Genomic DNA, 24152 nt, shown 5'->3' with positions numbered 1-24152 from the left:
AAAAGAGCATAACATCTTCCTGTAATAATTATTAAGTAGCACTAACTACTACTGAAGGCATCTATTAGAGGAATGCATTAAATAACACTGCATGTCTAATCATGAAATATTTTGGAAAACAGCCACAACCTTCACCAGGTTGGACACATCAGATTGATTGATTTTAATGGAGCAAAGAATATTGATTTTGTATAATGGTGTGGTCTCTTCTGTGCAATGACACCACCCTTTTCAAGACTTTTTTTTGTACATTGTAAGGCATGCCACATGGCCAGGTTTCACAGTGCTGCTGTAACTTTCCTCTACAGCTAGAAAGCAGTCACCCCATTATTAGAGCACTTTAAAGACTTGGAATCATATTAAAACCCAAACTCATGCTCTGTAGCAAAGACAAATAAAAAAAGATTGCATTCCAAGCCGGCGTTCACGAACATTTTATTTCTAAATACATCACATCCTCAGATAAACAGAACTGCTAAGATCCAGTCACCATTCGTGATCCATGATTTTTACAATACATGTTGACTAAACTGCCAGTATATTGACTGGAGCAATGCATACACCAGATATTCCTTCACAAACCTTAAATATACCATTTTCCCCCATTCTTAAAATATTAAAAAAATTAACTCACATGAGTTGCTATATTAACAGACCAATACACAGGTCCTAGTCAAATATGTAATATTTATACACAATTAGTACTTTGCTTCCTATGCGATCTAATTGAGGTGTGTATGATGATTAAATGATTTGATAGGGTGAACGAAAAGGGACTATTTCCTCTGATAGAGTCTCCAGAACAGGGAAGCATAATCTTAAAATTAGTGCTAGGCTGCTCAGAGGCGATGTTCGGAAGACTCCAAGCTAAGGGTATTAGAAGCAGGAACAAGAATATGCCATTCAGCCCCTAAAGTCTGTTACACCATTCAATGAGATCATGGCCGGTCTCCATCCACCTGCCTTGGCTCCACAGCCTTGGCTAGCAAAAAAATCCATTGGTCAGATATTAAATTATGAATTGAGCTGACACCTACTGCTTTGTGTGGGAGAGTGTTCCACCCTTCTATCATCCTCTGCATGAAGTGTTTCTTAACTTCTGTGCTGAATGGCCTATCTCTAATGTAAAAGTTATGTCCCCTTGTCTTAAGACTCCCCCACCAGCAGAGAAGGTTTCTCTCTATTCAACCTTTCTATCTCTTTCAAAATCCTAAAAATCTCAATCAAATCACCCTTTCACCTTCTATAATTTTTTTCTTCTTTCATGGGATATGAGTGTCACTGGCAAGGCAAGCATTTGTTGCCTGTCCCTAATTGCCCTAGAGAAGGTGGTGGTGAGCTGCCTTCTTGAACCGCTGCAGTCTATCTGGTGTAGGTATGCCCACACTGCTGTTAAATACAATCCTAGTTTATGTAAGCTCTCCTCACAATCTAAGCCTTGGAACCCTGATAACATTCTGGTGAATCTGCGCTGCACTGCTTTTCACCATTTTAATAATACTCAGACTAATTCATTTTTGGTCCAAAATGGATGACCTCAGATGTACCTGCTTTGAAATCCATATCCGAGTTTTGCCTACTCATCTATCAATATCTCTTAATTCTACACTCCTGTCTACAATACTTACTATGACACACAGACGGCATCAGCAAAACTTTGATATATGGCTCTCTATTGAGTTATTTAAGTCATTAATAAATATAATGAATAGCTGAAGCCCCAGCACAGATCCCTGCGGGCCACCAATAGTCACTTCCTTACAATTCAGTATACCCATTATCCTATTCTCTGTTTTCTACCATCTAATCAATCTCCTAACCTGATCAATAATTTGCCTTTAATTCCATGAGCTTTAATTTTACTTGTCAGTCTCTTATGTGGAACCTTATCAAGTGTGTTCTGGAAGTCCATATAAACTACATTCCTTTGTCTATTTTTTTTAGTTCTGGAACCCTCTACCCCATAATGCTGTTGAAGTTAGGTCACCTGAAAATTTCAAAACTAAGATAGATTTTTGTTAGGCAAAGAATTAAGGGCTATCAAACCAAGGTGCGTAGATAATAGCTAAGAAACATCAGCCATGATTTCACTGAACGGCGATACAGGCTTGGGCTGAACGGCTTAGTCCTGTTCCTATGTGTCATATCATTGAGCCTTTTTATTGGGCAAATGGAATCCAACCAGAATTTTGTCTTTCTTAAAAAGGAAATAATTAATATAATGATAATTAAGTGCTGCTAAGCACATAAGTAGCTTACCAAAAATAGCTACACTCAGATCAGATTGCATTTGGATCAATACATTTCTAAGCTCTCCTTGAACAATATTTAAGGTATATAGCCTTTTGTGCTTCTCTGTTTCAACATTCAAATCTAAAGTGCAGTGACCAGATATTTTATTGTTTTCTCACTCAAAAATCTAATAAATTAAAATAATAAATTACAAAATATACTGATCGAAGATTTGACAATGTCAACAAAGCAGAAAAATTAATATGTATAAAATACAATCAAATTTTTTTCAGGAAGCTCCAACTACATCAAGTTTGTGCATCAGGCTGAATTGAAATCATATTGTTTGTGCTTTCAGTCATAAATCATCCTTCAACATAAGCAGTTAGGTTCTGCAATCAGCTTTCATTTACACACCTAAGGTAAATAAACTTCCCAATATCCCACCGGTATAGATGCAGTCAACCTATCCATAAATAAAATACATAATTTCACACTCAGTTTTTAATAAACTTAGTTACAGTATTATGTTCATAGAGCAAGCAATGTTTATGCTGGCCAATGGAACACTTTTCTGTTTTAATCAGCATTAAACACTTCCAGGTTATGTGCGAACAAAGTGTCTTGGCAATAACCTATGAAAAGCAGCCCCAGCAGTATAAGCGTGGGGATGGAGATTTCCATTTCCCGTAATAGCCATCCTCACAACCTCAGCTGAGATTTCCAGTGTAGTTCCAGTTAATGTGAAATCAACTGTTGATTTAATGTAAAGAGTGTTAACAGAGTGAGGAGATTTTCACTACATCAGTTAGGGCTGGATTCGGAAAGTACTACAGGTGAAATGCTGTGTGATAATCCCCTGAACCGCCTAGTTCTCTTTTCTACTCCCCTAAGAATTTATTATAGAATTTTAACAAAAGCACTCAATAATAAACTGAGAAGTTGAACATTCATACATGTTGTTGAAAAGGTAGCACACAAATGTCCTTTACCAATAATTAATAACAATCCATGGAAGACAGATTGTTTGGTCAACCTTCACAATCATTTGCTTGGTTTAGAAAACCTCCGAATTTCAGTGTTGTTAGATAATTGCCTTACTTTGCAAAACAACTACAAGAAAGTGTTATCAGAACAATTACATTCCAAAAGTACAAGAAGAATTTCATATAAAAATAGTAAACTGTAATCACATTTGACTCATCCCTAATTACTTGCTTACCTTGATTACAAAACTGGAAAGTGTGTTGCTAATATTGCCAGGGCTGCATTTAAAACTGAACTGTTTGTCCAGGTTGCCATCAGGGTCTCGTCGTCCAAAGTCAGCAAGTCCTGTTCGGTCTGCCATAGCTACCTTCTGGAATACAGTGCAAGTCATTCCAGTGAAGCTATTAGCCTTCACCACAGAAGCTTCCATTGCAATATTTGGAGAATACTGTAGAAACATTAGTCAAGTTGTCAGAATACACATCTACACAATTGTCAACATATTTATTTGGAGGGAAAAACGGTTTTATTTCTTTAGCAATGAAACTCGATCGTTTAGCAAAAAATATTTATCATGGCTCATAGATGCACGGAAAAGATCATCTTTGTTTCAGAGATACTAAACTCTTAACAGCTATTTTGAAGTATTTTAAAGCTCTGTTCTTACTGTGGAATAAACCTGAGCTCCACTGGCTAGCCTGTAAGTAGCAATGCGTTGTAAACACTGAACAATTCGAGTGCAGGCCTTTGCTTCCCATTGAGCCATCCAAAGGACATGTTCATCTGCTAACATGATGTTACTAGCAATATCCACCATGACATCCCCAAGCTAAAAGAAATAAACACATTTAAAAAAAAAGTGTAGGCATTATATAAAAAAATTTAATCCTTTGACAGAAAAAATACTCTGCACTATTAAACAGTGCAGACTATTAAAACCCAAATCTGATCAAAAATAACAAATCTATAATCTTTGGATACAAAATATAAACACTGGCATTATTTTTGTTTGAAAATGTTGGGTACAAAATATTGAGTACTGCCACATTGTATTTTCTTCCACAAATGGGATGCTGATATAATAATTGATAATTTTAAACATACTAATGCCAAAAACACAATACAATCTTTATGATGTCAGATTACATGAATTCCATTCAACATGTGTCCCTACCAGGTCTCAAAACATAATCGAAACCAAACAAGGAAAATGCAGTGGTTTGATTTCAAAGTTGACTCCATTTTAATCAAATGCAACATTAATCTACCAGTTAAAAACTACCTGTTGTATTGTCAGCCAGTTAGACAAGTAGAATATTTAACTAGTCTCTAACTGAAATTAAACACAAGTATCTTATTCCCATCCCACAGTAACCTCCCACCAATCAGATTATGTTTTTACAGTTGTGAATTCATAACTCACTTTCAAGTTGTGGATTTCAGCTGGTTTGTTTCAGCTAGAATTACTTTGACCCATTTGTGGAAATCACCAAAGTACAATTCCCAATACCAATTCCCATGCAAATATCAATAATACCTTCACAGACTATAACCACTCACTAGTTTGACTGGCATGCTCTCAAATCTGTAAGTTTGTTAATGCATAATAAAACATTGTAATAAGATTGCATCATAGAATTGCATTTTATCCCTGCAGAAGTCTGCATATTTATAGTGTAACACTCCTGCTTTTCTGAATACGGTAACAGAGATTTTAAAGCAGTGGATATAAATTCATTAAGAACAATCGTTCCTTGCAAATATGCTGAACTTCAATTACTCATGAACATTTTCTCAGCATCATGATTCAACATTTTCTATAAACTTGCTCTCTAAATAAATTAGAATTTATTACTTGGGATTTTCCAAAATTTTTTTGCTAGTGTTGTGGGATTTTACTTTGCTATTCTATCCATTTTATATGAAATCTGCAAAGTGGCCTTGTTTACTGGTATGGTGACACAAGGTTCATCACTTGCTGTGGAACCCTGCAGCAGCCATTTGCTAAATTATTCCCGTTGATAACTTACAATATCCAAAATCATGCCAGTAAAGTCTTAACATTCTTTCTCATTTCATTTATTTTTGATTTCTATATTCTCCCTTTACTTCCTCCCTTGCTTTTTTTTAAAGCTTAACTGATTACTTTCCTATTTTTCAACCCAAATCTGAATGCTTTCCCCCATTATCCTGGCCAATATTTGTCCTTCAATCAACATCACAATGATCAGATAATCTGTTTTTATTATATTGCTGTTTATGGGAGCTTGCTGTGTGCAAATTGGCTGCCACGTTTCCTACTGCAGTGACTACACTTCAAAAGTACTTCATTGAGGAGCCTGGTGGTCGTGAAAAGTGCCAGATACGTGCAAGTCTCTCTTTTAGTTGTTGTAAACATTCTTTAACTTTAGCTCTGTTCTTCTTTTAGATTATCAATCTAGGCTCAATGGGCAGCATTGTCATCTTTGTACGTTGTGTGTTCAAGCCCCACTCCAGAGATTCATGCACATAAACGAGGCTGACACATTAGTGCAGTGCTGGGGAGTGCTGCACTGTCAGAGGTGCTTTCTTTTGGATGAGATGGAAAACCAAGACCCCCATCGATCCTCTCAGGCAACCATAAAGAATTCTGTGGGACTATTTGAAGAAAATCAGGGGGGTTCTCCTGGTATCATGACCAATACATATCCTTCAATCAACACTTAAAACTAGATAATCTGTTCCCCTTTTTCATTACTGTTTGTGGCATCTTGTGAGCAGCTTGGCTGTCCCATTTCCTTCATTAGAAATGACTACACTTCAAAAGTGCTTAATTGGCTATAAAATGCTTTGGGGGTCATCCTGAAATGGTGAAAGATACCATACTGATGCAAATTCTTTCTTAAGTTATCTTATTTCTAATTAATCTGCTGTACCTTCCGTGCCTTATTGTATTTTTACCGACCACCTCTTTTATCCAGCTTCCTAAGTTCTTTACTATTAATAACACTCTAATGGAAAACTAAATGAAGGGAAATGTGGGCAAACATTGGGCAAAGGAAACAAACAGTTATTGCAGCTACGGTTCTAATGTAAAACATAAAAATCCAGGCACTATGTTAGGTTGCAATTGTGGTCTCATTTTGGAAATAAATCAGGGCCACTGAAACAAGACATGAAATGAAAAAAGGTAATTCAGCCTAGTAAATCACACCTTTCACACACCATATTCAGTGTGTCCTCGTGTAGATCCTACCCCTCTAATTTAATCGCCAGTGGGAAAGTTACGAAGAATTTCTCACCGACCCATAAAGGTAATGAAATGAAAATGAATAATTATCCCTATATCTGGTTGCCACTATCATTGACAGCAAGACATTTATCATGTATTTAAATAGTTGAGTTGTTAGAGAAATAGATCACAAAACTCAGTGAGAACAAAACCAATTAATTCAATGTGAAATGTTATATTAATTAGCACCTTAGCAGGTGCTACTAGTAACCTATTAGGTAAGCTAGTTTGCGATCACAACTGACCTGAATTTTATTAGTGTGCCGTGCTCCGCAGCGGCGCACTTTCAACTCGGCGGCCTCCCGACATGGAAGTGCCGCCGCAGAGCCCCCGCTATATAACGCGTGGGGGCTCATTTAAATAGAGAGATGGAGCAGCCACCCCCAATGATGTAGAAAGGGTGGCCGCCGTGTCCCTGGCAACAGCAACCGGTGCCACTGCGCAGACACTAGCGCTATTTTTAAAGGGCTTCAAGCCCTTCAGTAACATTTTAATATTTAAAATCCCGGTCTCCGGGAAATAAAAATAAAATTTTATTTCAACACGAAATCCCATCTCCCACCCCCAATGTGTAATTTTTATATAAATTGTCCTCTTTTCCCCGCCCCCCCCATAATAAACTTTTATTCGTTTCCCGAACTTCCCCCTGAAATTTGTTCCCTTTGAGCCTCAATCCCTTCCCACCATGGCCACAGCCAATAAAAATTGTTTTCCTCGCTCCCCCACCCCTCCCACCCTGAAAATGTCATTCCTCCCCACCAGGTTGAAGAAGGAGATAGATATATTTCTTAATGCCAAAGGGATCAAGGGATATGGGAAAAAAGTGGGAACAGGGTACTGAATTAGACGATCAGCCATGATCTTTTTTGAATGGGGGAGCAGGCCCGAAGGGCTGAGTGGCCTACTCCTGCTCCTATTTTCTATGTTTCTGTGGTCTCACCTCAGAACTCCGTACGGAGCTCCAAAGGCATGTGAGGTGCGATCGGCGGCCGTAAAATTGGCATGGGATGGTCGCCACCAGCAGGTAAGTTCATTTACATGTAATTTGTGTTAAATATTTAGATGAAGGCCCCACTACCAAGCAGTGCGGGGCCCACCACCGCTGTTAATATGCGGTGGGTCCTTCTTGACATCAGGGATCGAGGCGGGCCTCTCCCCCGCAGAATTTGATGGGCCCCTATGCCACAACATCGAGGGGCTGGTAAAATTCAGCCCAACTGGTAAGTAGGCTACCTGTATGAAAAACAAAACTAAGATTTCTGCGACTATAAATGGGTAAAATAACTATCACAATTAGCTAGTATTACATTTCCTCTAAGATTACAATAAGCGTTTAAACAATGATTTCCAAGAAGACTGATCTAAGAAAAACTGAAAGACTCTGCCGTATGTTGCTGAGCTGACTAGAGCTCAGAGTAAACATGAATCACATTTCATTCAGATACCACTGACGAATAGGACACAATTTGAACTACATTCTCTGACAATATGCATTTCCAGTCATTGCACACAAGCAAACCAATGCATAAACAAAAAGTTCAGATGGAACCAATCCATTTTAATGGCTTTAACTCTCATCTGTCTTTTCATTACATACTTTTAATGCTTTATTTTCTGCAGCTCATTACATACATTTAAGATGGTTTGACATTTAAATGAAACACATTTGTGGGTTTGGCGACATGACAACTATGCTTTCACATGACAGAACAATAGGTGACATTGTAAGCAGTGTAGAATGTCAGGCAAACCCCACCTGCCAAGACTGCAGCACTCTTTATTTCACCACATGAACATTAAAACTTCAAATTGCAAGCCCTGACCGGAAAGACATTTCCATGGTAACAGACAATGTTGAAACAATGGGGATTCAGCAGCTGCTTCTCCAATACACAGAAGTGGTCGGGCCAGTTTTGGTCACATGACGAGCTGGCGGGAGGTTTTTGAATTTGAACTTCCATCAAAGGAATTTGATCGCAGTCAAAGCTGTGTGCTCATGGAGTAAAGACCTTCTCCTGGGACTGAGAACATCTCCTGTCCTGTCTGACTGCTTTCATCTCTTCCCAAGGAACTGAATCTTGTGAAAACACGTGAAACTCAGACCGAAGGGTTTGTTACATGAACAAAGTTTTAAGATGATTACTGGGCCCCAACGAATCACAAGACCACATTTTCAATCAAGGACAACAGCGAGCTCGAGCAACAGTAACAAGATATTGTCTCAAACCTTTCTACTTATCTCTTCTTCTGCTCTTTTCTATTCCTATCTGCATGTTTATATCGCGTGTGCATACTAATGTGTGTGTCGTATATCCGTAGGCGTGAACCGTATTAGAGTTTAAGTTTTAAGGTTTTAATAAATTTCTTCTTTCTGCTTTAAACCAAAGAAAACCTGTTTGTGTTCAGTTATTTGCCTGATAATTGGAAACTGTGAACAAAGAATCACAAAGGGGAGCTCAAAACACAATGTGTTTAAAATTAAACCCTGTTAGAATAAGACCAGGTGAAGACAAGAGATCCCGAGACACATTGCCCACCTGGTTGTAACAAGATGGAAGCATAACATTACAAAGATATTAATAGATTAAGTGAATGGGTAAATCTGTGGCCAATGGATTTTGATATAGGCAAGTGTAAGGTTATCCACTTAGAATAAATCAGAGTAGTAAATGGTGACAAGCTATAAAGAGTGGAAGTCCAAAGACACATAGGAGTCCATGTACATAGATCATTAAAATGTCACGGACAGGTACAAAAAATAATTTAAAAAGTTAATGGAAAGCTGACATTTATATCTAGAGGACTAGAATACAAGGCATTAGAAGTCATCAGCAGCTATACAAATCCCTGGTTAGACCACACCTGGAGAAGTGTTCAGTACTGGGCACCTGAGGAAGGATATATTGTCCTTGGAGGTAGTGCAGCACAGATTTATTAGAATGATATCTAGACCCCAAGGGTTAAATGACAAGGAGAGTTTCTTCTATTCATTCTTGGGATGCGAGCATCGCTGGCAAGGCCAGTATTTATTGTCCATTCCTATTTGCCCTTGAGGTGGAGTGGTGAGTCACCTTCTTGAACTGCTGCAGTCCATGTGGTGTAGGTTAGGGAGGAAGTTGCAGGATTTTGACCCAGTAACGATGAAGAACGATGATGTATTTCGAAGTAAGGATGGTGTGTGACTTGGAGCAGAACTTGCAAGTGATGATGTTCCCATGTGCCTGCTGCTCTTGTTATTCCAGGTGGCAGAGGGTTCAGAAGGTGCTGTCAAAGAAGTCTTGGCAAGTTGTTGCAGTGCATCTTGTACATGGACAGAACTTTTTGTTCATGCATTGGTTTACTTGTGTGCAGTGATTGGAAATGCATAGTCAGACAAAGTAATTCAGATTGCATTCCATTGATCAGTGGCATCTGAATGAAATGTGTTTCATGTTTACTTCGAGCTCTAGTCAGCTCAGCAATAGAGGGCCGAGTTGTTCAGTTTCACTTAGACCAGTGTTCTTGGAAATTATTGTGTGAATACGTATTGTATTCTTACAGGGAATGTCACACTAGCTATTGCAGATAAAAGCATTTTAACTATTTATAGTTGCAGAAATATAAATTTGTTTTTCTTACAGGTAGCCTAACTTATTGGAAAAGTTGTGGCATTCTGTTACTTGTGATTGCTAACTAACTTACCTAACAGGTATTAGTATCACCTGTTAAAGTGCTAATAAATATAACATTAATTCCCCACTGAAGAATAGAGCACAAAACTAATTCAAACAATTCAACTATTAAATGCATGATAAATATTTTGCAGTCAATGTTAGGGATAATTATTTGATTTAAAAAAAAATTGGTTTCATGGGATGTGGGAGTCGCTGGCCAGGACAGCATTTATTGCCCATCCCCAATTTCATGTGAGAAGGTGGTAGTGAGCTGCCTTCTTGAACCACTGCAGTCCATGTGGGGTAGGTACACCTACAGTGCTCTTCGGAAGGGAGTTCCAGGATTTTGACCCAGCGACAGCGAAGGAACGGCGATATAGTTCCAAGTAGAGGCCTACTTTAGGTCAGGAAAACAAATCCGACTGAGCCACCGTGGACCCGAGCCCGACCCGACTCCCTCCGCTTTTGCCCCAAGCCCGACCCGACCCAGCCACCCGCTTACTTACCTCCCAACTCGGAACCTCCACGAAGCTGCCGCGCATGCGTGATGAGGTCAAAGTGACATCACTCGCTCACTGCGCAGACTCAGTTTTGTCCCGGACTCCCAGCTCAGTTAAATATTTTATTTTTAATACTTACCGGCACAGCACTGACCCTGCGTATCTGGGCCGGCCCGAGTCCCAACTCAACTTGGACTCGGCCTGACCCGAGCCGAGCTCGAAAGCCGGAGCCTGAAGATGGGCCCGACCCAATCTGACCTCAACACATGTTGTCGGGTCCTCTTGGGTTCGGGTCGGGTAGCAGGCCTCTACTTCCAAGTCAGGATGGTGTGTGGTTTGGAGGGAACTTGAAAGTGGTGGTGTTCCCATGCATCTGCTGCCCTTGTCCTTCTAGGTGGCAGAGGTCATGGGGTTGGAAGGTGCTGTCTGAGTAGCCTTGGCATATTGCTGCAGTGCATCTTTGCAGCATTTGACTGAGTATGGCATTAAGAGGCCTAGCAAAACTGGGGTCAATGGGAATCAGGGTGAAAACTCTCGGCTGGTTGGAATCGTACCTCGCACAAAGGAAAATGGTTGTGGTTGTTGGAAGTCAATCATCTCAGCTCCAGGCCATCACTGCAGGAGTTCCTCAGATTAGTGTCCAAGGCCTAACCATCTTCAGCTGCTTCATCAATGACATCCCTTCAATCATAAGGTAAGAAGTGGGGATGTTCGCTGATGATTGCAGAATGTTCAGCACCATTCGCGACTCCTCAGATATAGAAGCAGTCCTTGTAGAAATGCAGCAAGACCTGGACAATATACAGGCTTGGGCTGATAAATGGCAAGTAACATTTGCGCCAGGCAATGACCATCTCCAACAAAAGAGAATCTAACCATCTCCCTTTGACATTCAACAGCATTGCGATCTCTGAATCCCCCACTGTCAATATCCTGGGGGTTACCATTGACCAGAAAGTGAACTGGAGTAGCCATATAAATACTGTGGCTACAAGAGCAGATCAGAGGCTAGGAATCCTGCAGCGAGTAACTCACCTCCTGACTCCCTAAAGCCTATTCACCATCTACAAGGCACAAGTCAGGAGTGTGATGGAATACTCTCCACTTACCTGGATGGATGCAGCTCCAGCAACACTCAAGAAGCTCAACACCATGCAGGCCAAAGCAATCCACTTGATTTGCACCCCGTCCACAAACATTCACTCGCTCCACCACCGATGCAGTGGCAGCAGTGTGTATTATCTACATTGATGTCAAGGGCAGTCACTCTCACCTCACCTCTTGAGTTCACCTCATTTGTCCATGTTTGAACAAAGGCTGTAATGAGGTCAGAAGCGGAGTGTCCCTGGTGGGACCCAAACTGAGCGTCACTGAGCAGGTTACTGATAACCAAGTGCCGCTTGATAGCACTGTCAATGACACCTTCCATCATTTTACTGATGATCGAAAGGAGACTGATGGGGCGGTAACTGGCCGGGTTGGATTTGTCCTGCTTTTTGTGTACTAGACATACCTGGGCAATTTTTCACATTGCCGGGTAGATGCCAGTGTTGTAGCTGTACTGGAACAGCTTGGCCATGGGTGCAGCAAGTTCTAGAGCACAGGTTTTCAGTACTATAGCCGGAATATTGTCAGGGCCATAGCCTTTGCAGTATCCAGTGCCTTCAGTTGTTTCTTGATATCATGCGGAATGAATCGAATTGGCTGAAGACTAGCATCTGTGATGCTGGGGACTTCAGGTGGAGGCCGAGATGGATCATCCACTCGGCACTTCTGGCTGAAGATTGTTGAAAATGCTTCAGCCTTATCTTTCGCACTGATGTGCTGGGCTCCCCCATCATTGAGGAATGGGATATTTGTGGAGCCACCTCCTCCTGTTAGTTGTTTAATTGTCCACCACCATTCATGACAGGATGTGGCAGGACTGCAGAGCTTAGATCTGATACATTGGTTGTGGAAACACTTAGCTCTGTCTATTGCATGCTGCTTACGTTGTTTGGCATGCAAGTAGTCCTGGGCTATAGCTTCACCAGGTTGACCCTTCATTTTGAGATATGTCTGGTGCTGTTCCTGGCAGGCCCTCCTGCACTCTTCATTGAACCAGGGTTGTTCCCCGGCTTGATGGCAATGGTAGAGTGGGAGATATGCCGGGCCATGAGGTTACAGATTGTGGTTGAGTACAATTCTGCTGCTATTGATGGTCCACAGGGCCTCATGGATGCTCAGTTTTGCACTGCTAGATCTGTTCGAAATCTATCCCATTTAGCACGGTGGTAGTGCCACAGAACACAATGAAGGGTATCATCACTGTGAAGATGGGACTTGGTTCCACAAGGACTGTGCGGTGGTCACTCATACTAATACTGTCATGGACAGATGTACCTGCGGCAGGCAGATTGGTGAGGATGAGGTCAAGAATGTTTTTCCCTCTTGTTGGTTCCCTCCACCTGCCGCAGACCCAGTGTAGCAGCTTGTCCTTTAGAACTCGGTCAGTAGTGGTGCTACCGAGCCACTTTCGGTGATGGACATTGAAGTCTCCCACCCAGAGTACATTCTGCTCCCTTGCCACCCTCATTGCTTCCTCCAAGTGGTGTTCAACATGGAGGGGTACTGATTCATCAACTGAGGGGGGGGGGGCAGTTGGTGGTAATCAGCAAGAGAGTTCCTTGTCCATGTTTGACCTGATGCCATGAGACTTCATGGGATCCGGAGTTGATGTTGAGGACTCCCAGAGCAACTCCCTCCCAAATATATACCACTGTGCTGCCACCTCTGCAGAGATGGTGATGGTGGTATCTGTGACATAGTCATACTCACCGAATCATACCTTGCAGACAATGTCAGGCTGTTGCTTGACTAGTCTGTGGGACAGCTCTCCCAATTTTGGCACAAGCCCCCCAGATGTTAGTAAGGAGGACTTTGCAGGGTCGTTTCTGCTGCCTAGGTCAATGGCCCATCCGGTTTCATTCCTTATCAAATTTTTAGCTGTTAGGTACAACTGAGTGGCTTGCTAGGCCGTTTCAGAGGGCATTTTAGGGACATCCATGTTGCTGTGGGTCTGGAGTAGGCCAGACCAGGTAAGGACAGCAGATTTCCTTCCCTAAAGGATATTAGTGAACCAGATGGGTTTTTGTGACAATCAACAATGGTTTCATGGCCATCATTAAACTAGTTTTTTAATTCCAGATTTTTTTTTATTAATTGAATTCAAATTTCACCTTCTGCCATGATGGGATTTGAACCCATGTCCGCAGAGGATTACCCTGTGTCTCTGGGTTGCTAGTCCATGACAATACCACTATGCCACTGCCTCCCTGATTACCTATGTGGGTCAGTGAGAAATTCTTCAGAACTGTCCCATGGACAACTTCTTGTAAATGGTGCAACCACAGCATGCCTGTCGTGGATGGAGTGAATGCTTAATATAGTTTACCAAGTGGGCTGCTTTTTCCTGGATGATGGTGAGATTCTTTAGTATTTTTGGAGCTGCACTCATCCAGCCAAGTGGACAGTATACCATCACAGTCGGAATTGTACCTTATAGCTGGTGCAAAGTCTTTGGGGATTCAGATGATGAGTTTCTCACTGCAGAATACCTAGCCCCCAACCTGCAGTGTGTCTGGTCAATGGTAACCCCAGGATATTGATCCTGGGGAATTCAGTTATGGTAATGCCATTGAATTTCAAGGGGAGATGGTTAGACTCTTTCTTGTTGAAGATTGTCATTGCCTGGCACTTATGTGGTGCAAATATTACTTGCCACTTACACAAATTAGGGTAGTATTCCCTGGAATTTAGAAGGTTAATGGATGATTTGATAGAGGTTTTCAACACAAAAACAAGAACTCATTTTCCTCCTGCTGATTGTGGAATCTAGGAAGAGGCGACATAGCCTAAATATTAGATCCCAGCTTTCAGGTGTGAAGTTAGAAAACACTGACATGTAAAGGTGGTAGAAGATCCAAACATTCTTCCACAAGTTTATGCTGTTAATTTTAGATTGGAGGTTGATAGATTTATGTTAACCAAAGGTATTAAGGGATATGGGGCAAAGGCAGGTATATGGAGTTAAACCATTGATCAGCCATGATCTCACTGAATGGCAGAACAGGCTCAAGGGTCTAAATGGCCGACTCTTGTTCCTATGGTCCTGACTCCCAAGAGTTCTTGATTCAACTTCTATGGGATACAGATAGTTGCCAAAAAAATCAACAGAGTTTGACAATCTTGTTCAGAGACTGAGGGCGATTAGTGGGACAAATAGAAAAATTCACACTCGTGCAGCAATATGTGTTCATACGAGATTTGGGTTAAGGTAAATTGGTGGGACAGAGCAGAAAAGACTTTTACTCAGCAAGCTGCCATTCCGTACATGAATCAGAAGTGCTTTACATTTGTATCAACTGATTCATATAGAATGGTTACAGCACAGAAGATCATTCAGCCCGTCATGTCTGTGCCAATTCACCTAGTCCCACTCCCTGGCCATTCCCTATCGCCCTGCAATTTTTTTCTCTTCAGATAGTTATCCAGTTCTCTTTTGAAGGCCTCGATTGAATCTGCCTTCACCATTCTCTCCGGCAGTGCATTCCAGATCCTAACTACTTGCTGCACAAGAAAGTTTTTCCTCATATCGCTGTTGCTTCTTTTGCCAATTAGTGCCTTCTGGTTCTGGATCCTTCAGCCAATGGGAACAGTTCTTCCCCATCTATTCTGTTTAGACCTCTAATAATTTTGGACGCCTCTATCAAATCTCCTCTTCATCTTCTCCAAGGAGAATAGACCCATCTTCTCCAACCTACCCACGTAACCGAAGTTCCTCAGCCCTGGAACCATTTCCGTGAATCTTTTCTTTATCCTTTCTAATGTCTTAACATCCTTCCTAAAGTGTGGTGCCCAGACTGGATACAGTACTCCAGTTGAGGCTGAACCAGTGTCTTAGATAGGTTCATCATAACTTGTTTTTATTCTTGTTGCTCCTCTTTATAAAGCCTAGGATCCATATGCTTCATTAATCGTTTTCTCAACCTGCCCTGAACTTTCAATGATTTGTGCACATATACCCCCAGGTGCCTCTGCTCCTGCACCCACTTTCGAATTGTACCTTTTAATTTATATTGCCCCTCCTTGTTCTTCCAAAATGAATCACTTCACACTTTTCTGCATTCAATTTCATCTGCCACTTGTCCATCCATTCCACCAGCCTGTATATGTTCTCCTGAAGTTTATCACTGTCCTCCTCACAGTTCACAATATACAAGAAGTGGAAACATGATTCATTCACCAGACAAATATCACTTACTTCCATAACCATAAAATTATTCATTTCTGCCCCAAAAATGTTTCCATGTAAATTTAAAGCATATTTAAATATGCATAAGTATTTACAGGTGATACTGATAATAAATAATCACAAAATCTCACCTCTCTGTATTTCTCTGCAAATCTGCCAAACTTTTCAATCATTTCAGCCACAAAGATGACATCCATCTTATCTGAAAAGTTTGCAGCTTCCACGGTGTAAGCCAGAAGTTGCCGTGCTGTTGCCACAGCATTTGTAAGATTCAAAGGCATCTGCTTATTTAAAATTAAAATGTTATAGTACTGCTGAAAGACTCAGTGGAACATAAGGACATTAAAACATAAGAAATAGGAGCAGGAGTAGGCCATTCAGCCCCTCATGCCTGCTCCCGCCATTCAATAAGATCATAGCTGATCGGATTGTGGCCTTAATTACACTTTCCTGCCTGTCCTCCCTCTTTACTCCCTTGTAGATCAAAAATCTGTCTAACTCAGCCTTGAAATTATAAAGTCATCCAGCCTCCACTGCTCTCTGTGGTAGTGAATTCCAAAGATTAACGACCCTCAAAGAAGAAATTTCTCCTCTTGGCCGTCTTAAATGGAAGAAACTTTCCACCATGACAGAAAACATCCTCTCAGCATCTCACCTGTCAAGCCCCCTCAGAATCTTATATGTTTCAATAAAATCACCTCTCATACTTCTAAACTCCAATGAGTTTAGGCCCAACCCGCTCAAGCTTTTCTCGTAAGGCAAGCCCTTCATCCCAGGAATCAACCGAGTGAACCTTCTCTGAACTGCCTCCAATGCAAGTATATCCCTCCCTAAATGAGGAGACCAGAACTGTACACATTACTAGAGGTGTGTTCTCATCAAAGTGGTCCCCAAAACCCTGTACAGTTGTAGCAAGAATCTCCGACTTTTATACTCCATCCCCTTTGCAATAAAGGCCAATATTCTATTTACCTTTTAATTACTTGCTGTACCGGCATACTAACCTTTTGTGATTCATGTATGAGGACACCCAGATCCCTCTGTACTGCAGAATTCTGCAGCCTCTCTCCTTTTAAATAATATTCTGCTTTTCTATTCTTCCCACATTATACTCCATCTGCCAAATTTTTGCCCAGTCACTTAACCTATTTATATCACTTTACAGACTCTGTGTCCTCCTCACAAGTTGCTTTCCTACCTAACTTTCTATCATCAGAAACTTTGGCTACAATACACTCGATTATTGTAGCAACGGACTAACAGAGATAAACAATTCGCAAAGATTTTGCATGAATCCACATAATTTACCTTTCACATTGTATACACCACCCTTAATATACAACACCTAAAACAGAAAGCTTAAAAGGTGCTATTGTCAATCACAACAACAAAAATACATCAGGAGAAAAGTTTCAACAATTCATTGCACCTAATCTCAGATTTATTGTGCATTCTAAAGAAGTTCTTGCATTTTTACAGTGCCTTCCTATCCTGACAGAATATCTTGGTCTGCACAACAAATACTGTAGTGCAGTGACTGTTGAGTAAGCAAATGTCACTGCCATTCTTACACATATCAATGAAATATATTTTTTTGTGATACAGACGGAGGTCTGGATTATGTACTCAAGTCCTGGTGTGGTATCTAAACCCAGAACCTTTGGAAAGAGAGATAAGAATAATGCCTGCAGAGTCAAGCTGACACCCAAGCTACAACATGCAATAAGAAGTGAACCTTAGTAATGAAAAAGTGCTGTTCAACTACAAAAGGTTTTTTTTTTTGCATAACACAATTTGCATATCACTAACTTGATTGAATTTTTCAAGGCGGTGACTAGATGTGTAGATGAGGGTAAAGCAGTTGATGTAGTCTACATGCACTTCAGTAAGGCTTTTGATAAGGTCCCGCATGGGAGATTGGCTAAGAAGGTAAGAGCCCACGGGATCCAGGTCAATTTGGCAAAGTGGATACAAAATTGGCTTAGTGGCAGGAGGCAGAGGGTGATCGTCGAGGGTTGTTTTTGTGAGTGGAAGCCTGTGACCAGTGGTGCACCGCAGGGATCAGTGCTGGCACCCTTGCTGTTTGCAGTGTACATTAATGATTTAGACGTGAATATAGGAGGTATGATCAGTAAGTTTGCAGATGACACGAAAATTGGTGGTGTCGTAAATAGTGAGGAGAAAAGCCTTAGATTACAGGATGATATAGATGAGCTGGTAAGATGGGCGGAGCAGTGGCAAATGGAATTTAGTCCCGAGAAGTGTGAGGTGATGCATTTTGGGAGGACTAACAAGGCAAGGGAATATACAATGTATGGTAGGACCCTAGAAAGTACAGAGGGTCAGAGGGATCTTGATGTACTTGTCCATAGATCACTGAAGGCAGCAGGACAGGTAGACAAGGTGGTTAGGAAGACATGTGGGATACTTGCTTTTATTAGCTGAGGCATAGAATATAAGAGCAGGGAGGTTATGATGGAGCTGTATAAAACGCAAGTTAGGCCACAGCTGGTGTACTGTGTACAGTTCTGGGCACCACACTATAGGAAGGATGTGATTGCACTGGAGAGGGTGCAGAGGAAATTCATCAGGATGTTGCCTGGGCTGGAGCATTTCAGCTATGAAGAGAGACTGAAAAGGCTAGGGTTGTTTTCCTTAGAACTGAGAAGACCCAAGGGGGACATGATTGAGGTATACAAAATTATGAGGGGTATTGATAGGATAGATAGGAAGAAACTTTTTCCCTTAGCGGAGGGGTCAATAACTAGGGGGCACAGATTTAAGATAAGGGGCAGGAGGTTTAGAGGGGATTTGAGGAAAAAATTTTTCACCCAGAGGGTGGTTGGAATCTGTAACGCACTGCCTGAAGAGGTGATAGAGGCAGGTACCCTCACAACATTTCAGAATTTGGATGAGTACTTGAAATGCCATAGCATACAAGGCTACGGGTCAAGTGCTAAAAAATGGAATTAGAATAGTTAGGTGCTTGATGGCCGGCACGGACGCAATGGGCCGAAAGGCCTGTTTCTGTGCTGTATAACTCTATGACTCTAATGTGCATTGCTGTGTTACTACAAATGGATAACATTGTTACATTTATTTCCTAAGTGAATTTACTATATAAATTTAAGCTTGTATTTATACAGCATGAGTTATTTTTTCTAATTCAAGTAAGCACTTATTATGTACCTGGTTAAACATGTAAAGCACCCGTGTAACATCATTTGCATACTGACAACGAGAATAATCATCATCGGACCAAAATCCTCCTCGGTCACACTTGCGCCAAGCCTTCTTTTCATCCTGAGAGCCACCAGGGTATATGCCAGTGCCAGCAGAGTAACGGGTACACATCAGATAGGCAGTGATGCCAGCCAGTGTACGAGGCCACCTGTATGTCGTGGGAAAGGGGAAAATAAATATAATCACAGTACAATATATTCTTTAGCAGCATAAAGACTAGCATTGCATTTTCCAACATTTTGGTAATAAGTCTATACAACAGCATACAGTTTAGGAGATGTTTAAATAATAGTAAAAAGTACCCACACTCCAGGGAGTGAGGGTGGAAATCTTATGTAGACTTTCATAATGTGTGTGATACTAGAGCTTGCACTTTACCAAGCTGCTACAAAGGTTACAGCATAAAAGGAAGGTCTCATTACGTGGTGACAGAATTTCATATTGGGCCTGCTTATGAAATTGGAGCTTTTCTTTTCCTTCACCAATTTTCTTCTTTCCTCTCCTTATTGGTGTGCAGTAACACAGGCATCATGTACCCTATGGCCATTCATACCTACATGGGTGAGATGTGCTAATTCCTCACATACAAAATACTGAACATGGGGAATTCTTAGTCTGCACAGAATACTAGAACTTAGAATGCAGAGAAGTAAATATTTATTAGCACTTTTCTTGTAGCATTGCTCATGATTCAAAGGATACACCAGTTTATAATAGATTAGATTAGATTAGATTAGAGATACAGCACTGAAACAGGCCCTTCGGCCCACCGAGTCTGTGCCGAACATCAACCACCCATTTATACTAATCCTACACTAATCCCATATTCCTACCAAACATCCCCACCTGTCCCTATATTTCCCTACCACCTACCTATACTAGTGACAATTTATAATGGCCAATTTACCTATCAACCTGCAAGTCTTTTGGCTTGTGGGAGGAAACCGGAGCACCCGGAGAAAACCCACGCAGACACAGGGAGAACTTGCAAACTCCACACAGGCAGTACATAAGCTTATTCCATGAAATATGCAATGAGGACCTCCCATCTTCCACCCTCCATAAACTCAAGCTCATCCAAACCTCTGCTGCCCTACCATAACTCCCACCAAGTCCTGTTCATCCAACACTCCTGCACTTGCTGACTTACATTGGTTCCCAGTCCATGAATGTCACAAATTTAAAATTCTCATCCTTGGCCTCGTCCTTTCCTACGTTTAACCTCCTCCAGCCCTGTAACCCGGAGAACTCTGCGTTCGTCCAACTCTGACATTGTATTATGTGTATTTCCCACTTTGTTTGCCACATCATTTGCAGCTGTGCCTTCTACCCTCTTGGCCATAAGCTCTGGAGAAGCAGAGGCTGGAAATTAAAATATAGCCCATAAGCTTCTTACGCTAGTAGTTGACCATCAATAAGCAAAAACTTAAAAGGGAGCATTATGCCTACTGTTTGGGTTAATGAGCACATTTTTATTGCTTTACATATTACAGGAAGCGTTATGGAAGAAATTAAATCTGGAATTACTTCTTTTTTGGTCATGGGTATTATCCAAAATTAAAGCTTTCTAATTTAACATTAACCACTGCTCATCAGAGTAATTATCAGTTCCACAAAAAGATTGGCTAACCACACAAGGTACATGCAAAGAATAAGATATCGAGTTGAGCTCAAAAGAGCGCCCTATTTTTACAAGCCAGCTCATGATACTGTATAATTAGGTACTGTGCTTTATGGAACAATTCCTGAACATAATATCCTTCAGCACCGTACTCAACCACCAATCCAGATTATATATGCTCAAGTCCTGAAGCAGGACTCACAATCTTGCGACAAAGGTGAGAGTTCTACCAACTCAGCCAAATTGAAAAAAAGTTCTATACTGTAATCTAAGAGCATTATAGTATCGCTATATCTGTAGGGTGACCACCATCCAACCCGTGAACAGTATGTGACCTGTTACGTGGGGAAATAATGTGTGTGGCTAAAAGTATAAACAAGTCCACAGCAGGGAAGTAGGGATATGCTGAGACAGCTATGTGGTGTAACTGAACTGTAAAGGGGAAGTGGATGTACTAACACCTGCGAGGTTTTATGAAAACATGTATAAACTTATAGCTAAATGTTAACAGATGCGCCATGTGAGCTGGTTGCTTGGAGACCAGGGGTCGACAGAGTGAAGTAATGTCTTGTTTTCAAACAAGGGCTGGAGAACGGAGAACCAGCTATGCAATGTGGTCAAAACTTGGGGGATGAGGCTACCAAAAATAAGTAGATGTCAAAACCGGTGAAAGACTGACCGACTGTGGTTGACGTAACGCACCCGTGGCGTTGGCAACAGCTGACTGACCAATCACTGTACAACAGGTAGTCAGGTCTGGCTCATCCCGAGCTATCATGCAGGTAGCATGCACGAAACAGGGTATAAGCAAGCATGCTCCGTAGTGCTAGCTAGCTAGCTAGCTCAGGTCTGATCAACTACTTGGAGAATCGGAAGGGGAGGACTGATCACCTGCTCCGTTCTGACTCTCAGATAAACCTAAGTAACCTAGTTTACGTGGACGCGGGAGTATAATCTCTGTTGAAGATAAGATTTTGACATGCTGAATAAACGTGCCAAGTGTGAGCATTAATTTGGTAATCTTGATACCCAGAGTAAACCTCCGGACCAGGACCAGTAGTAGGGATAGACTACATATCAGAGAACTATTGTCCTATTTTCTTTACTGCCATTATCTAAATGCATTTAGAAACTTAGCACTTATTGTCATTCAGATAAGTAATTCGAAGCGCTGAGAAAAATTATCTTTAACTTAACCAAATTACTACAAAATAACTAGATTGCTTTCACTATTATTAAGCAGCAGCTGCTCAAACTCCCCAAACCCCATTTCTGTACATATTGAAATAGTTTTTGACGAAACTCAACTTTAATAAAGATCACATATCCTGAGGCTAGTTTTCAAATGTGCAGTATATCTTGATAATGCCTTGCAGTCAGCAATTCTATTGTAAACTTATTAACTGTAATCAGTATAGTGATGAGCTACATTATGTTTGGCTATAAAGAAAGCATTTTAGTTCTAGACAGTAAGTCTATTGAGAAAAGGACACCACCACAGTTACTAAACATGCTGCCAGTTTTTCATGAAAAAGCTTTTTTGTGCAAGTTCATTACCTGAAATCCCCTTTGTTATTCATCACTATCTCTGGTGGGCAGTACTTAGCTGTGCTCTCCAAGACAACTACGTTAACCTGTTTTGTGTTGTTTCCACGTTTGGTTTGGACATGGCACTCCCAGTTTCCAGTGGAACCCATTTGGATATTTGAGATAGTTAGAGTACTGCATTTAGAAACAGTTACATTACCATTCAACAGAAACATAGGAAGGAATACTCAAATTTGTATAAAATTGCACTTTGGAAAACAGAATACTTCATCTTACTGTAAATATCCACAGCTGCAAGATGTATTAACTGCAAGCATACAATGTTCAACAACCATGAACTCAATTTTGAAATGGTTCAATGCTTTGAACAGTTATTAAATGCTAAATGGCTTTTTTTATAAAACATGAAACTCACTGAAAAGAGAATATACTTTGCTAAAAATCCAGTATTATGCAGTAAATATTTGCCGGAGTCCAAATATAACTAGCACTGAATCCCTTACAATTTAATCCATATTTAAGAACACTTTCATGGAGATCTAAAGTAGATTTTCTCAGCATTTGGAGCATTACAATTGAATAAGACCATATTTTCAGCATTTATAAAGTCTGCCTTTGAGCAAATATTTGGAGATTAATGGAATGCTACAAAAACTACACTGAACACATTGTGCAGATGGTGGCATTATATCTAGGCCAGATGCCAAAGTCCTGAAATATATCAGCACAATGAAGTGCAGTAGAAAGACAATAATTTAAAAAAAAATGCCAATTTGATCTTCATAAAACTGGAAGATACATGCTTTAAGAAAACAGAATGTTTTGCAGTGAAGATCTATTTCAAATATAGGAAAAATAGACCTTTATCCATGATTATGATATATATGCAGTAAAGAAACACACTTACTTTGGATGCTAAGATGTAATTATGCAAGTTAATTTATTACCTTACAATAAAGGAACAATTATGGATCATATTTTTTTCAACAAAGATTTCTTGGGACTCATCAGTTTCTACTATCTTTCCATCCTGATACCAGAGCACTTGCATGTCCTGGTCAATGTAAGAAGCCATACACTGAAAAGGGAGACTGTCTCCTTCAAAGACCACCTGACGATGGGAAGGGGTCAGCTGAAAGGATGGCAGCTCAAGAGGAGCATCTGCAATGACAAAGATTAGTTAAAATGAAACCAATTTCACAAGCATAGACTTCAGTTAGCTTACACAATACAATCATGATATATTTATGAAATACAAAATGAAATATCCCGTAAAGTGGCATGAATCTGTTAATACTGAGTTGAAACTCAGTAGGACAGGTGTTCTAACATTACCAATTTTAGACTATTAATGCATTATGTAGGAACAAGCAATGTTTGGCAAATAAAATCATTTCACAGAAAATTAATTTTCCCATAAGACTATTTTTGATTTTGGTAATTGTTACTCTACATATAACAACTACTCAAAATCAGTGAAGCCCACAAGGGGAGGGTGGGCGGGGGGGGTGGGGGGGGGGTGCGGTGCAGAGGGCCTGTCGCCTTCTTGTCACACAGCGATAAATTTGGGACTGGGAAAGGCTGAAGACAGTATTATTATCCAGAAGTTAATTGAAGCCCCTAAGTGGCCGATCACTAGCCACTTAAGGGCCTCTTCCAACCGCCAATGAAATTAAACCAACAATGGCAGGGGTTAGGGTGGCGGGGGTGGGGGGTATGTCCCAAGCCACTTGTAGTACCAGCGATGGTCTCCGCTCCCAGTGGCGCTGCCGATACTACTGAGCTGCTGGCCCTCTGATTGACC

General features: G+C 40.8%; 1 protein-coding gene across 1 annotated transcript in view; it reads right to left on the bottom strand.

The window, feature by feature from the left end:
- Window positions 1-24152, bottom strand: part of adgra3 (adhesion G protein-coupled receptor A3) — a 235787-nt gene that overhangs the window by 42317 nt on the left and 169318 nt on the right. The window contains exons 7-12 of the mRNA XM_068037542.1: window positions 23296-23509; window positions 22358-22522; window positions 19126-19327; window positions 16068-16217; window positions 3887-4048; window positions 3455-3667 (exon numbers count right to left, since the gene is read on the bottom strand). Of these exons, the coding sequence (XP_067893643.1) occupies window positions 3455-3667; window positions 3887-4048; window positions 16068-16217; window positions 19126-19327; window positions 22358-22522; window positions 23296-23509 (1106 nt within the window). The remainder of the gene's footprint in view (window positions 1-3454; window positions 3668-3886; window positions 4049-16067; window positions 16218-19125; window positions 19328-22357; window positions 22523-23295; window positions 23510-24152) is intronic.

The sequence above is a fragment of the Heterodontus francisci genome, chromosome 1, assembly GCF_036365525.1.
Source record: "Heterodontus francisci isolate sHetFra1 chromosome 1, sHetFra1.hap1, whole genome shotgun sequence".
Lineage (NCBI taxonomy): Eukaryota > Metazoa > Chordata > Chondrichthyes > Heterodontiformes > Heterodontidae > Heterodontus > Heterodontus francisci.
This window is presented reverse-complemented; position numbering and strand designations above follow the sequence as displayed.